This window comes from Gadus macrocephalus, chromosome 11 (genome assembly GCF_031168955.1).
Source record: "Gadus macrocephalus chromosome 11, ASM3116895v1".
Taxonomy (NCBI): Eukaryota; Metazoa; Chordata; class Actinopteri; order Gadiformes; family Gadidae; genus Gadus; species Gadus macrocephalus.
The window spans coordinates 16,485,978-16,502,666 of NC_082392.1; the positions used below are offsets into that span (position 1 = coordinate 16,485,978).

General features: G+C 45.2%; 2 protein-coding genes across 3 annotated transcripts in view; one reads left to right on the forward strand and one right to left on the reverse strand.

The window, feature by feature from the left end:
• LOC132467668 (teashirt homolog 1-like) overlaps window positions 1-10,862 on the reverse strand; it is a 34,549-nt gene extending 23,687 nt beyond the window's left edge. The window contains exons 1-2 of one of the 2 annotated variants that reach the window (XM_060065137.1): window positions 10,476-10,862; window positions 7,703-8,385 (exon numbers count right to left, since the gene is read on the reverse strand). In XM_060065137.1, coding sequence (XP_059921120.1) covers window positions 7,703-7,742 — 40 coding nt within the window. In that variant the 5' untranslated portion in view covers window positions 7,743-8,385; window positions 10,476-10,862. Of the gene's footprint in view, window positions 1-7,702; window positions 8,386-8,540; window positions 8,911-10,475 lie in introns of those variants that run through there. The other variant, XM_060065136.1, reaches the window with a different exon arrangement.
• Window positions 9,027-13,657, forward strand: LOC132467670 (prostaglandin reductase 3-like). The gene is made up of 2 exons (XM_060065139.1): window positions 9,027-10,244; window positions 12,501-13,657. Exons 1-2 carry the CDS (start codon window positions 9,955-9,957, stop codon window positions 13,429-13,431), a joined length of 1,221 nt encoding a protein of 406 aa, XP_059921122.1. The 5' UTR covers window positions 9,027-9,954; the 3' UTR covers window positions 13,432-13,657.
• Window positions 13,658-16,689: the final 3,032 nt, after the last annotated feature.

Below are 16,689 nucleotides of genomic sequence, written 5' to 3' on the forward strand. Positions count from 1 at the left end.
ATTGACCTGGGGGGGCGCTGTTGCCGGTGTTTAGGGGGGGGACAATGGGGGGGTTAAGACTACTGACAAGAGTAAAGTGTTATTTCTCTCAAACACAGACAGCTGGGCGAGGAGGCGGCGGGGGGGTGGGGTCTTATGGGGGCTAGATTCAGGCGGAGGGTACACCCCCACCGCGCCACCAGGCAGTAATTCTTAATTGACACCTGTCAGGATAATGGCGGGAGTCACAGCTGTTCCGATGGGAGAATTTGTCCATCGCCTCGTTCATCTGTCCTCTCTAATACCCATCCTAAATGCCTTAAAACCACCCTACTACCAACCCCTGTTGCTGCCGCTGGACTGGACACAGATGCCCAACACACACACACACACACACACACACACACACACACACACACACACACACACACACATTCATGCGAAACCTATTTTTCTTGCTTCCCCATTCTCTCTCCCTCATTTTCCTCTCGTTCTCTTCCTCAAACATACCTGATGAGAAGAACCAGATGAAATAATACGAAAAATAAAAGGCACATTTTCTTAGAATTGCCTATTTCAGTCTTAAACCCATGCATGGAATGTACCGGAATAAAAGTAAAAAACCAAGCGTAAAAAAAGACAAATAAAATAAATTAATAAACATAATTGCCCGACTCAACTATTGAAGTGCAATGTTATATTTTCGGTAAAGACAGACAGAGAGAGTGAGGCTGAACAGGAGACAGAGAGAGTGAGACGGACAGGGGACCGAGGGAGTGAGACGGACAGGGGACAGAGAGAGTGAGACGGACAGGGGACCGAGGGAGTGAGACGGACAGGGGGCCGAGGGAGTGAGACGGACAGGGGACCGAGGGAGTGAGACGGACAGGGGGCCGAGGGAGTGAGACGGACAGGGGACAGAGGGAGTGAGACGGACAGGGGACAGAGGGAGTGAGACGGACAGGGGGCAGAGGGAGTGAGACGGACAGGGGACCGAGGGAGTGAGACGGACAGGGGACCGAGGGAGTGAGACGGACAGGGGACAGAGAGAGTGAGTCCATGGGACAGAGAGAGGGAGGCCAGGGGACAGAGAGAGTGAGGCTGAAAACGGGACAGAGGGAGTGAGAATGAACAGGAGACAGAGGGAGTAAGACGGACAGGGGGCCGAGGGAGAAGGACCGAGAGGCACATGGAAGAACAGGGATAAGCGAGGAGTGATGGAGTGAGAAAAGACCAGAGGAGATGGATGAGGAGGTGGAGGAGGAGCTGGGGTCGGGGGTTGTCCCAGAGTAGAAGGGTAAGGGGCTCAGCTCCCCCCTTATACACCCCCCACTCCCTGCATCCCAACACACTCCTCGTTTGTTTGTTTGTCAGCTTCAAAGCCCCATCTCTCCGTCTCCTCTCGCCTCCTGTCCCCCCGCCATCTGATGTAACGAGTGGGTAAGCAACATGGCCCACTACACACACACACACACACACACACACACACACACACACACACACACGCGCATACACGCGAACACACACACAGCCCCACACAAAAACACACACACACACACACACACACACACACACACACACACACACACACACACACACACACACACACACACACACACACACACACACACACACACACACAGAGGAATTCTAAATCTTATAAAACAAAATACTCTGTAATTGGTAATCTTTTATTGATACAGGGAATGTGTTAAACGTCGGCGTGGGTGGATCCCTATCCAACGCCCCCCCGCCTAGCCCTCTAAGGAGCAGGCACGCCACTGATCAAGAGAAAATATTTTTTTCTTAAACACACACACACACACACACACACACACACTCACACACAGCAAGTGCAACACTTAAGAAAATTAGAGATCTCCATTTTTTCCTGTGTAAATGTTTCGAGACTCGATCTCTCTAGTCTAACGCATCCTCTCTCTCATCTCCTCAGATCTCAAAATTACATGCCGAATAAAAAAAAAAGAGAAAGAAAAAAACCTATCAACAATTTTACATTAATGAGCTGTTAAGCCTTACATCCCCCACTGAAGTGCCTTGACAAAATGTAATTACTCAGCACAACACGGCTATCACATAGTAATTACCGTGTGCGTTAAATTATAGCCGATAACGGCAACTGTGCAGCTTCTTTTTTTTTTTGTTCCTTTGACATTTTATCCGCGGTTAATTCCAGATGCAAAAACAACGGAAGGATCAAATGAAATAAATAAAAATACCCAAAATATTCTGTCATGCCGGGGAGAACCGTAGAAGTGAAAAAACAGATATGAAAGTAGAGACTACCGCGCTTGTCGATACATACAGAAGAACTGGTCTCCATCCATAACTATTTTTTTCCCTAACCCATGACTTGCTCTCGTTTCTAGGTGCTGCAGGCAGGCCACTGAAAGTAGACACTGCTTTTAATGATATGATTTGCCATTGTGCTTAACTACCGGTTTTGACCTACTACAGAGATATGCTTTTGGCGCTTTAGCACAAAATGGAGGCGTGTGCGCCAATGTGCTAATGTGTGCGCTTACATGTGCTTTCTGTATTCATGGCTGTTGAGTGTGTGTGTGTGTGTGTGTGTGTGTGTGTGTGTGTGTGTGTGTGTGTGTGTGTGTGTGTGTGCGCGTGCGTGCGTGCGTCTTGCTACATCCCCGATGGGCAGAGAGAATTTGATTGAGAGTGAGACAAAGAGAGGCATACACACTGTTATGTGAAAATATTCAAATAAGCACACACACTCGAACATACTGTACATCTAATAATACTTTGAGTAACTGTAACAGTAACTTTCCTGTCTTAGATCAGACACGCAGCAAACACAGCTGCACTGACACACATACATCCATTTCTATATTTAAAATAATCTATCTATATTTGTACAAAATAAATGGAGTGGATAACCCTACACACACACACACACACACACACACAAAACAATGTACGTGAATGTATGCAAACACAAAGCAGGTTGTTTTGACCCATGACATCAAAGAGATAGCGTGTGACCTTTGACTGAATAAATTCTGACATGTAAATTGAACCCTTACATTTACAATATGGCATCCAGAAGAAACTGGGCTATAGTAGCTATCGATGGCGGCGATCGATCCCACCTGCTAACGACGCAAACGTTCCAATTAGCGTAACCTCTAACGCCACGAGAAGGGAAGCAAGAAGAAGGGAAAAAAGGCAAAGAACACACATCATAGAAGAAAATCTAAAAACTTAAAATGGGAGAAAACCAACATACACAAGTTATTGGTTTTTTTTTACACCTCTCCAGCAGATTCATAGACCGAGGAGAACAGTGGATAGACTAATACTGAGCGGGGGGAAAAGTGCACGGTCATGAATTTGTTTTTTTTATGCTCCTGCGGAGGATAGAGCGTGGGCCACCGTGTACTAAAAGCCAGGCATGGATTTAATAGCAAGCCCTAATAAAGTGCAGTTACACCAGCACACATTGTATAGTTATTTATTCGAGGAATACGACTGTGTTTTACAGAAACACACCCACACACACACACTACACTAACCAACCCTTGAACAATACGCTGGAATTGCTAAACTTTCAGCCCTTTTAATCTCAAAAGGGGAGATTTTTAATCAATGGAATAGAGGTAGTCATGCAGCTAAGGAAGTGAGCAAAAGATACCTTGAATACAAACTGTGCTTGATAGGCCTATATCATGTCGACAAAGGTGTGCGTGTGTGTGTGTGTGTGTGTGTGTGTGTGTGTGTGTGTGTGTGTGTGTGTGTGTGTGTGTGTGTCGTGTGTCGTGTGTGTGTGTGTATAAATCCTAGCTTTTTGATTATTTGAAAAGGGGGGCAGGAATATCATGTAACGGCATCGTCGAGTAAAAAGCAAAGAGGTCGCTGTGTAATGTTAGCCAAGCCCGGGGGCCATGCTAAACCATTAATCTCATGGCAGCATGATTCTATATCAGCATACATGAGGAGAACCTCTGTGGCACCAATGGACACCCGTACACACTGATTTTTTTTTAGCGTTTATTTATAAGAAACACAAAAAAAAACGTTTGGATAAAAAAATCATATCAATTATAACAATATGACTAGTAAAAACTAGACAAACTCGCCTCATCGTTGCAGGTTCATAGGACAAATGAAAACACAAGCGGCGGTAATTATATTCCAGCGGGGATGAGCTATCGGGGATTAAAGAAGAGATGCTCCTGCCCGTAGGTCTCGCCTTAGTTACAGTAGTTAAGACCAGGGGGAGAGGGGGGGGGGGGAGCCGAAGCTGGGGGGGGGGGGGGGGGGCTCCGGCAAGGTCATTAACCGGCATTGTCTCCCCCTCCCCCCCCCCCAACATGATTAGTCAGGTAGCAAAGTCCATTTGTCACCTGCGCAGGCAAATTGAGTTGGTTGCTGCACTAGGGGGCTATGGGGACTGAATAATATCAACTTGATTACATCAAGGCGGCCGCGGACCTGACACCTTACTGGATTTGTCAGCATTAATCGTTAGGGCCCTGTCACAAATCCATCAGCCCTGTGGATAATTAGGCCACTCTCTAATGAAGCCGACGGGAAGAAACTTTACCTTTACCCCGCCTCCTTTTCCTCCTCCTCCTCTCCGCTAACTCTCTCTTTTTTCTCTCTCTCTATCCCTCTGATAATTAACCACCGTCTTTCCCCAAGAAGAAGAACCAAGCAAAGAGACTTTGCGATGACACAGGGCGCCTCCGAATGAAAGACACATTTGCCTTCCTTTGTTACGTTACGTGTGTGTGTGTGTGTGTGTGTGTGTGTGTGTGTGTGTGTGTGTGTGTGTGTGTGTGTGTGTGTGTGTGTGTGTGTGTGTGTGTGTGTGTGTGTGTGTGTGTGTTCTGCTTCCTGCCCCTTGGTCTATTTCAACACAACTGAAATGTCACAGGGCTAGGAGTCTAGCAGTAACAGTCTAATAACACACAGAGACATTCATCTGGGATCACACACTACGATGGAGGCAGAAAAATATTTCACACACACACACACACAAACACACACACACAGACACACACACACACACACAAAAACTTTTTTTGCTTGTATTTTTATATTCAAATATTTAAGCAAATAAAGGTCAATTCTATTAAATTGTCTCATTTTTGCTGAATCTTATGAATGTCATGTTTTCGTCTTCTATAATTACAGATATAATTATTGTAGTTAGTTAGAAAGATAAAATGTTACTTAATTTGCACAGATGTGTAATCCATTTAATACATGAAAAGAAACGTATGCATGAAACTCAAGTAGATTGCAGCAATTTTGGGATTATCACCTGTCCACTCTTAAGTCCCTGTGTGTGTGTGTGTGTGTGTGTGTGTGTGTGTGTGTGTGTGTGTGTGTGTGTGTGTGTGTGTGTGTGTGTGTGTGTGTGTGTGTGTGTGTGTGTGTGTGTGTGTGTGTGTGCGTCGTTCCCTCCATTGAACGGGGGATGATGGTCCATGTTGGATTTCATTACCACTAAAAAATAACACAAGACGCGGGGAAAATAAAAAAAAAAGAAACACGACACATTTACAAAAAGGGCAGCCCTATGTTTCGGCCTAAACCCTTCCTCCCGGGATGCGATCCCAACGCGGGCCGGGGAGCATCCCACAGGTCACTAACGGCTCCCTCTAGACCAGCAGGCAGTATTCTGCGTAGGTGTGTGTGTGTGTTATAGGTGGTTAATACGCTGACCGTTGACCAGCTGTTGGTGGGCGAGTAGAAGACCTTCTAGCTGCCGAGTCCTGAATGGCCGACACGACCCCCCCCCCCCCCGCCGCCCAGCACATCGTATACCCCCGCGCGATTCAGATTGTGTGTGTGCATTTGTGCGCATTTGTGTGTTACAGTCACAGAGTATGGTGGTGGTAGTTTGATCTGTTGGTTGGAGGGGATGGTAATGCGATGTGTTTGGTTTGTGCGTGTGGGGAGAGGGGGTCATGTTTTCGCCCTAGCTTACATCTGTGCATGAGGCTGGGTGTACAGATAGATTTTACCTCACCCGCCCATCACGTTTCGCCTTCATTATCGTTACGAAGTGTGCGTTACCGACTGAACAGGAGGTGATAGCCAAATGGAGGAAGAAATTTTGAGAAAGATGGCAAGAAGGAGAGAGAGAGAGAGAGAGAGAGAGAGAGAGAGAGAGAGAGAGAGAGAGAGAGAGAGAGAGAGAGAGAGAGAGAGAGAGAGCTATCTGAGCAATAAGCCTTTCTTCACAGTGTGCGTGTACCGGGATCATGTGCGCCTGCTGTAGTGCTAGCAGAGCAACACAACCAACGAGATAGAGAGAGATAGAGAGACAGAGAAGGAGAGAGAGGGAGGGAGATACAAAACTGGTTTTGAACACTCTTCCCAGTCATCCCACACACAGCTCCCCGTGGCTGGGTTCCCTTCGGCTCCTAATGATAAACCTGCAGAGTTCAAAGTCTCTCCCCACACCAAGGCCCTGCATTTGCACCTCATATTTCAGACGAGGAGGGGGGGAAAAAGAAATTTTCTCTTTAAAATTCTACAACTGTCTTTTGTTCACTGCAGTTGTTAATGCCCCAACTTCAAAGGCTTGGCCTCATTAGCAATAGCTGAAGACCCCCCTTCCCTACACACAAACTCTCTCTCTCTCACACACACACACACACACGCACGCACTTGCATTTGTCAAGGAAAAAGGAAGTCAAGAAATTCCTAATCACCTGAAGTTAATAACCCCAGTTCTTAATTACCCCATTTTGCCATTACCCGTTATCCATCAGCTTCTCTAAAGGTAAATATTGGAAACAGAGCAGGTGTGGATGTTGTTCTAAGCAGGGCGCATGTGTGCGGAATTTGAAAGTTATTAAAACGTTTACAATTTCTTAAATAAATGAATGTAGTCTATGTTTTTAAATATAACAATTGTGGACTGTAAGTAGACAGTATAACAACTGTTTCTTGTTTTTTTTTATAGCCCAGCCGAAAGGCAATTTTCGCAAAACAATACGAGGAGATCCGGGATTTACCCATAGTTTGAGAAACTTTTATGGGGGGGGGACTTCTTATTGAAAACATAGGGGGGTTGTGCGTTGAATGGCGAAATCTGTCAGAGGCATGCGCGTCTCCATAGAGAGATTTATTGATGTTTATCAGGGATGAATAGATCAAAGACTGCCACGTGACAGGCGATCAATCACGCATCAAATCAAGGCTGGCAATCCTCTAATAAAACAGAAAGAAAGAAAAACCGGCTCTCGCCAGTTTTCTCTACCCTCTTTCTGACTCAATTATCCATCATTACACACTCCTGAACCTCAAAAGTAGGCTTTTATCCCCCAGAACACACGTTTCGTTGTACTTAACCAGTCTCAGAACTTTCTAGGTAAATCATAAAATATTACTGTGGTGAGACACATGCCCTCTGTGCCTTTACTCAAGTTTTGCTTAGTATTCAAATAATATAAAAATCATGTGGTCCAATTCTCAAACACAGTCTTGCTTGTTGCACTATATTTGCGCATATGGATAAATATGTTGCATTGTTATTGTGTTATTGTATATTATAACGTGTTTATAATTTAAAAAGTGGGCATGGAAAAAGTACAAACCTAATATTTATATTATTTGTGTGCCCATTCACAAATCACACCACAAATTAATTTAGAAAGGATTGAGCAAACAGAGCAAATGAGAGGGAATGGGGATTGGGGAAGAAACAAGGCGTGCAACCGGGCTGTACCTGCTGATCGACGCGGCTCTTGCTGCTTTCTCCTCGGCATAGTGACCGTCGGTTCCCACGGTACTTCTCATGCAGGAATTACAACAACAAGAAAGTCTGTCAGTAGAAAAAAATCATCCCGCGTCTTGATCTCGGAGCGAGTGCTGTCTGTGTCGTCTCTTCAAAACCCGAGAGGGACGGGCTGGTTGATCTGCACACCTAACCAACAGTGGGATTTCAGCATCCACACAAAAGTCCACACCTGAAGCTGTTACGTTGTAACAGCGCTGGTTACTATTGTCCTTCTTGAAATGTAGCAGGCCTACTGAGAGCGAGTAGAGGCGACACGTGAGGAGAAGAAAATAAAATAAGTTTCTATGTTAAAAATAGGCGAGAATTCTGCCAGCTCGTGACATGTCCATCAAAGATCATCTTCCTTCACCATCTCTTTCATGGCAGAGAAGAAGCAGACCTCGCAGCCAAGTTTGAGTCACTCCCCTGCTGCCACCAGGGAGGCGGAGTGGGGGGGGGGGGGGGGGGGAGATGGGGGGGTCACTATCTCACGGTGTAGGGGGGCTACTTTGTTGCCTTCGCCACCCAATAAATAAAAAAGTCGGACGACAACCCAACAATAAGTCCCTTGTGAGCGAACACCTTTGATATTTATTCCCTTGCCGGTGTTTCCTTCCTCCTTTGCCACAGATCTGAAACGAGAGAAAGGGGTGGGGGGGATAAGACAGGCATGAGATGGTTAATGTCAGCCCGTCACCACGCCACCTCGGCCGGATCAAGCCTCGCCGTCACTGGATACTTTTCCTTCCTCCAACCGCTGTGGTCGGACGGCTACAAATCTACTTACGTTTATTATTATTTTTCTTCAGAGACACGCAAAAAAAATATGTGTATTTTCACCGGCCGTCGCTCATCTCATCTAGTCAGATGCGGGGTTTTGGTTGGATGTGGTGGAGGTTGCAGCGCCCGCTACTAAAACAGAAACAAACAGGACATCCACCACAAGGCATCCACCTTCTTCGCGAGGAGATCGACATGAACTAATTTCCTCCCTCTCTCTCTCTCTCTTTCTGTAAACTCCAGGGAGCGAGCCAGTGCCGGGGTCTTGTCTGCTCCCGAGAAAAAGAATGAAACGCAGTGTGTGAGTGTATGTGTGGTTGTGTATGTGTGTGTGTGTATGCAGAAGCGTTTCAGGCAGTCTCAACTGATAGACAGACGCATCGAGTGGCTTTTCCTGCTCCAGTTTTACTCCTCCCCTCTCCTATGAGCGTCACTCTGACAGTAGAGCCTACCTGTCAATCTTTTTAATTGTCTTGTTTTTCCCCCCTGCTTTAAAAAAAACCAACGACTGACAAAGGAGGAACCGAACAAGGCAGAGCGCCTTTAAATTGTTTTATGTTTGTTGTTGCAAACATCGATAAATCAACTTATGGCCAACTTGCTGGTGGTGGTGTTGGTTGTGGTGGTGTTCATACCCGAAAACAATCGCAGCTCCTACAAGTAGCGATCCAGGGTTATAATTCACAGTAGGACCATCGCTGGTCATTCATCGCGTAAAAATAGGAAATAATGAATGAAATAGAACAAGACTGCAAATCGCTTGTACCGTTTGTAGGTAAACACATGTTATACTATTTCCCCCGGCAGACAGGAGCGGTTAGTCCACTATTTTGGTGTGCAGCTCCTGGAGAACTGCAGGTGTAGTGTGGCAGCACGGTCGTGTTTTGGCAACAGCGCTGCTGCTGCACATGCACATGCAAACGCGAAAATAAAGCGTGACCATAACTGGGGGGTATTTAATCCATTTGTTTTTAAAAGTAGGCTACGTGCTTCAGATCATGTTTTTGTCGAGGATTGCAAAGGCGAAGATTGATTTGTTTCACCTTACTAGGAAGTGAGTGAGTGTCGTGTCCGGGAAGGGGAGGGACTCCCGAGATTGTCAAGTCGAGTCTGCTGCAAGGCTGCACCGTGCAACCTTTTTAATGCTCAATTTTCGATTCCTGGCTCTGTATTTATATTGGTTTTGCATCGTAGCATAGCGTTGCAATTGCACCGTCGCGGGGTATGTATATATATTATAAAGAAGGGCTATAGGCTATTCACGTCGTACGTGGCCTAGCCAAGCCGTTACATGCTGCTAAATAAAACCTAGTGCAAGCTTATGGCATTACGTCGGCTGGGCTCGTCGGAAGAGAAGAAAAAACACGTAGGACCAAGTGTCCGTGAACTTTGTCACAGTTGTTTTGTTACTCTTTGGTGCAATGTCCGTGTCGTCCCTGCTGAGAACAAGCTGTAGGAGGGCGTTCGGTGTGATCGGTGGGGGGCGCAGATCGGGCTCCGACTTACTTTCTGGAGTTCACGTTATTCCGCGACGGTCCATTATAGATCTGTCATACTCCACACACTTCATGGATTTTAAAGGATCCTCGATACCCAGCTCTATGCAAAAGCTGACCGTGACGAGGCTAAGTCAACATTTCAAAGAGGCCGTCTGTCTGAACACAGTTCCAGTCCCGACGCCAGGCGATGGGGATTTGCTGGTTCGAAATCGGTAAGTTTTTTTGGAAGACGGTTGGGAATCGAGACGATATGACAATGTGTGTGTGTGTGTGTGTGTGTGTGTGTGTGTGTGTGTGTGTGTGTGTGTGTGTGTGTGTGTGTGTGTGTGTGTGTGTGTGTGTGTGTGTGTGTGTGTGTGTGTGTGTGTGAGAGATCACAGCTATAGCTTGTTCTCTATTAACCACACGCGATATCGCTCAGAAGTGAGGAAGGCTTCACTTACCGGTGGTCTTGTCGTCCGACATTTTTATGACAGCACGTCTGCGATCGGCAAAAGACCGGGGGGCGGGGGGGGGGGGGAGGATAAAAATTAGGTGAGGGATAGCTGTAGCCTACTGTATTTCAAGTTCCGCCCCTCCATTTGTCCATCAATCCATCTTGGCTCTGTCATGTCGCCGTGACGTCACCGACCTGCAAACATACTGACTAGTCGTTGGAGGGGGGGATGCAGAATTTATGCAATTTTAAATGGCTTGGGTACACCATTCAATGTGTGGCTCCGGTGGGCTAACACCATCATTATAAGACAAATCTAAAAACTAATATCTTTTTTTTTTGCATTACAACCCTACAATCAATCCTCCTTGTTGTACATGCCCTTTAAGTTACTCCTTTACGTATCTCGGACATTGCAGATTGTTAAATGTGGGGAAATATGCCCACTTAAAATGAACAATTACACTCGCCTCTCTCGCCTAAGGCAGTTAAACTACTTTTGACCCCTAAACCTATTAGTTTACAATCGGATGACAGACTCAGACATTTGGACCTTCACTGGCTGCTGGTGTTTAGTGACGCTTTCCCATCTGCAGTAGACGAGATGTTATTAGTTATCAGGCTACGTTGGTTAGTGTAACTTGTCAAACACCTTTTGTATCTAGGCATACATCTGATAAAATGCACACAGTCAGATTTAGGCTAAACAAAACTCACACGCTCAAATATACAAAACAATAAAAATGAATGAGAAATGGAATTTAACTTGCATTGTCACATTTTCTCTGAATAAATATGAAGTAGGCTACTCACTGTTATGTCGACAGTGAAATCACCACATACTTTGGAAAGATAACGTAATTGTCTGGTGTTCCCATCCCCGTCAATTATGTGTTGATCCACCTTTTATCACACAGAACATGCGTTTTTATTTCAAGACGCATGCAAAGGCTGTGTAAGCAAAATGCAAAGTGACGTTGTCATCCAACGTTTCACTGCCGTTTTTATCTTCCGGATCAAAATGTAAAACAAATCACGTTTTATTCAGCCACGATCCTAACCTTTTCACACAATCGTTGGAAGTCAAGGTCTATGTAGTCTATGAGGGTGTGTGTGTGTGTGTGTGTGTGTGTGTGTGTGTGTGTGTGTGTGTGTGTGTGTGTGTGTGTGTGTGTGTGTGTGTGTGTGTGTGTGTGTGTGTGTGTGTGTGTGTGTGTGTGTCATTCTAGTGCAACATTCTGAAACAGCAATATGTTAAAAGTTGTTATAACTGCCCTTGTGTTTTAATGTACAGAAGCTTTTTTTTGTTATCCAATTGCATACTATTACAACTTGGTAGTATACAATTACAGTATAATAACACAGCAATTATACCTGGTAGGATATTTTGCGTATTACAACTGTCCAGTTTACAGTGCAGTTGGAATCTAAATGAAGAGGCAGTACATTCAGTGTTTGCCTTTTTTTCCTTTTTAATCAAACAATCCTACATTATTATAATTGAAATTTTTTAGTTATGGGGTCTACCATCATGGGACAGAAGCGCCGATGACACAGTTAAACGGTGCGGTTCCATAAAACACTATTTTTATATTACCTTTCTCCTATATTTGGCTTGTTCAGGTTAGCTACTTCAACCCACTGTCTTCATTTTGAGGCTGCGACCAACTGTCTTTTTTTTTCCTTTACTGCATTTTATTCTTTGTCTGAGGACAATTAATCATGACATCATGCAATGTGTTTTATAAAACAGGCCTTTGCCTGTCAGGGTTGGATTTTCGTTCTTTATTTATTTTTGTACGCTCTTCAAGAGAGAGAGGAGTCATGGCCAAAGCAAACCATATTATTTGTACTTTGGTGGTCGCAGATCTGCACAGAGCTTGAAGCCCTAATTGTGACCTTCACATACTGTGGAAATGAGGGTATTTGCACTTAAATCTTTTCCTAAGCGCATGAAAGAGGGCAATACGGCAGTGTGCTGTGCTTTTGAATCTCATCTTTACCCACCGTTCCCCGTTCTCTATGCATCTAGTTTCGTAGGAATCAACGCCTCGGACATCAACTACTCGGCCGGGCGCTACGACCCCTCGCTGAAGCCCCCCTTCGACTGTGGCTTCGAGGGGGTGGGCGAGGTGGTGGGCCTGGGTCTCAGCGCCAGCGCCCGCCACACCATCGGGGAGACGGTGGCCTACTTCAGCGACGGCGCCTTCGCCGAGTACACCGTGGTGCCGGCCAAGAAAGCCATGGCCGTGCCCTCGGCGAAGCCAGAGTTCCTCACCCTGCTAGTGAGCGGGGCCACGGCCTACATCGCCCTGAAGCGCCTGGGGGAGCTGACGGAGGGCGAGACGGTGCTGGTCACCGCCGCCGCTGGCGGGACGGGGCAGTTTGCGGTGCAGTTCGCCAAGCGGGCGGGCTGCCACGTGGTCGGGACCTGCTCCACGGACGAGAAGGCGGGCTTCCTGAAGAGCATCGGCTGTGACCGGCCGGTGAACTACGCGGCTGAGGACCTGGGCCAGGTGCTGCGGCAGGAGTACCCCAAAGGGGTGGACGTGGTGTACGAGTCGGTGGGCGGCGGCGTCTTTGACCTGGCCGTCAACTCGCTGGCCACCGGGGGCCGGCTGATCGTGATCGGGTTCATCTCGGGGTACCAGTCGGCGTCGGGCGTGGCCACGGTGAAGGGGGGCACCCTGCCCATCAAGCTGCTGCAGAAGTCGGCCAGCGTGCGCGGCTTCTTCCTGCCCCACTTCCTCCGCGACTACCAGGAGGCCCTGGGCAGCATGATGCAGATGGTGGCACAGGGGACGCTGGTGTGCGAGGTGGACTGCGGAGACCAGGCGCAGGAGGGGAGGTTCGTGGGCCTGGAGTCCGTCTTCAGGGCGGTGGATCACTTGTACGCCGGGAAGAACCTGGGGAAGATCGTGGTGGAGGTGGCCCCGGCCCCGTTCGCCAGCAGTAAGTTGTGATGCTCCACCCTGGCGAGCGATAATGATAAGCGGCGCGTTAGCGGGGCTCCCACTGTACCCAGCCCAGTGTGAAGCTCTGAAGTCATAAATTAATATTCTATCATCTTTGAGGACATAAAAAGCTTGGATGTTGATTGCACTGTAATTCCTGAAAGATAAACAGAGATAATTTATTTTTTTTTGACGATTATTTCTATGAATTCAATAAAGTTAATGATATTTTAAATTGTCGTCGTGAAGTTAATGCTTATTTATCTGGCCTGTCCGCACAGCTTACGTAGAATGTGTATGTATTCTATAGAAAATCTACGGAGCAAACTAGTATTTGTTTTGTTAAATTAAACAGTGGATTCACATGTCTCTATTGCATATATAGGGATTATAAAACATTGGACACGTTGCAATTATTACAGACATATACTGTATAATGCAATTATAAGGGCATTTAAAAATGCTCTTTTATTATTCATCCCCACTATACCTCCAAAGTGCGCGCGCACACACACACACACACGCACGCACGCACGCACGCACGCACGCACACACACACACACACACACACACACACACACACACACACACACACACACACACACACACACACACACACACACACACACACACACACACACACACACACACACACACACACACACACACACCTGTACCTGTGAGATGTTTATTTACCCATTTTCACATTCACTGAGACCTGGCACGCTTAATTTTGGAATGCGTGTTCTGTTCTAAAATTATTCTGTAAAAGAGGGGTTCAGCTATAGTGTTAATAACTCTACTGTATAGGAGATCATATATTTGCTTTAGCACATTCTGCACTTTATCTACCCATACATATTTTATGATAGACTCCATTGTTATTTTTGTTTTTTTCTAATAGGGCTTAACACTGGTCTTTGCTTGTCAGATGAGAAAGCAGCGCGAGGTGTGCTTGGTATTTTATTGCCTGTTTGTAGCTGACAGAAACTGCATTCACATAATCAATCTTCCCATTCACATGCCCCAAGCTGCACATAATAAAAAACAAACATTAGTTCAGCTTTACTAGAACTTGGATTTGAAAATACCATTAAGTTTTCCCCACAACAAGGGGGAAGCAGTGTTGTACTTAATGTATTTTGGAACACCGATTGACACCTTTTTTTTTATTTCTATGTTCACTCATGTTTAATTTATTCATGGAAATGGAAGTAAAATGGGATTTTTTTTCAAATTCTTGTTAATCATATGATTGTGGGTAATTTCCCCGATACATAATAGCATTGTTTATACTGCTCTGAGAATAAGTGGCCTTTACACAAAAGCCTTGTAAAAATAAAAGTAATACAAAAAAGATGGATACAAAACACAAAGCGCAGGGCGAAGGAATGGTCAACCTGCTTTCACACAAAGGTGGGGACAGGCACATACAAGATAATCAGGTTTTAACGCCTAAAAGTCATACGTACATGCGCTTTTCAATAAAAAGCAAACGCCTGTTCCCAACGCGAGGGAGAATGGCCGTGGCATTGCAGTGCTGTGAACAAGCTCTTTCCTCGTCCAGGTGGCCACTCAGAAAATAGCCCAGTGTGAAATATGCCACGGCTGCGACCCCAGCATGCATAGCTGCCGACTCAGTTCCAGACCGCACAGGACATCAAAAACATAACCAAGCAAAAACAGCCCTTTCACTTTTTCTTTTACACTACATTGAATCCAAACGGCGATGGGAGATATGGTCTCCTTCTGTCTCACTCTCTCCCTTTTTATTTTCAATTACGTTTTTGCTTCCAGTGTGCTCATTTAAAGAGAACTCTGGGTCCTTGAGTTCCACTGTTAATGCTTGATTCGACATAATTAGTTTACTCTCTAGATGCTGTAAATTATGGTTAATGTTATGCAATGTTCAGAGCATTTTTTTTCATATGGTGAAATTCTTCTCTATGATAAGATACAAAACTCAATATTTAAAATATCAGGTCTGTGCTCTGGTTGAGGTTTATGAAAGAGCAATATATTACCTTAAATTAAGATACGTGGTCACTGATAATTATTAGATGGGGAAGTGTGTTAATTCACATTTTAAGTTGCTATGGTTATTTGAATATTGATAAAACATCACATTCAGGATAGAAAATGCAAATGTAAAATTAGCAGAAGAATTATGAAGCACATGTGCTATATTTCGAAAGATAAGAAGGGTAACATAAGCAATTTGTTTTACCTGAATATAAACCTGCTACTGTACTGTCGTGTGCCAAAGTAAAGGTGAGTTCTACCTGTACACTTGTGTATGCGGGCGTGCATGCTCAGTGTGTATGTGTGCATGTGTGTGTACGACTCTTCAATTAACAGAAGAGGCCACGTCTGTGCCCCCCTGGGTCCACCTGTACCTCTTCTGATTAGTGAGCAGTCACAGCCCCAATTAGAGAACAGGGAGTCTGGAGAGACAACAACACTCCTTTATTTAATTGGATTGTGTTGCAGTTGGAAGCTAACTGGCAACCCATTGAGGTAATGTCGAAGTAGAGGCCGTAAACAAGATAAAAAAAAGAGAAGTCTTCAAGGTATTCAGGCTTACAGCAGAAGATGTGTCTTCATGGTTGATATTATGCCGTCACCCCACTTGATCTCAGGAGGGTCAGAAGGCCAGTGTGGGCCATCTCTCCTCGCTTCAACATATATTAGCAATGCAATTTGTCAAAATCGCTGGCAATAGTTAACAATAAACAAACGTTAAATAAACATTTATAAACCTAACTTAATGCAGTACTATGCATTAACTAACTGGTAATTAACAGTTGTGGGGCTAGTTAATTTTTACAAATGTGTTGCTGATGTGTTCAAGGTTTATGATTTATACATTATTGAATAAGGTTATTTTACTATGCTATCGCTATATAAGAATGCTTGTGACTGCATTAACTAATGTTAATTTATGATATAAATCAACTTGCTTTGCAGATACTGCCAGAGAGCATTAAGCAGGAGCACGCTTGTCACGTATGAATGCCGACTTTGGCTAAAAAGTCACAAAAGGGATTTAGAAAAATGGCATTGGTGACGGATGTTTAAGTGAAGCCAGGAGAGAGGTCATGATGGTTTGATCACCCAGGCTAGTATTGTCCATTAAATGACTTGAAATGTAAGAGACACAGATGTATTTTCTTTTACGGCTTAGGCCGATTCATGTTCATCGTAGCCCAAATCCTCCCGTTAGCTCAAAAGAAGCCCAAAAAAAAGCTTGTTTTATTTTTTCAGTTC

What these genes read in the sequence shown, in the direction of transcription:
- LOC132467670 (XM_060065139.1), top strand. Translation starts at nt 9,955, where the DNA reads ATGTCCGTGTCGTCCCTGCTGAGAACAAGCTGTAGGAGGGCGTTCGGT. An exon ending in GATTTGCTGGTTCGAAATCG is followed by an intron (nt 10,245 to 12,500) that starts GTAAGTTTTTTT and finishes CTATGCATCTAG; the next exon opens with TTTCGTAGGAATCAACGCCT.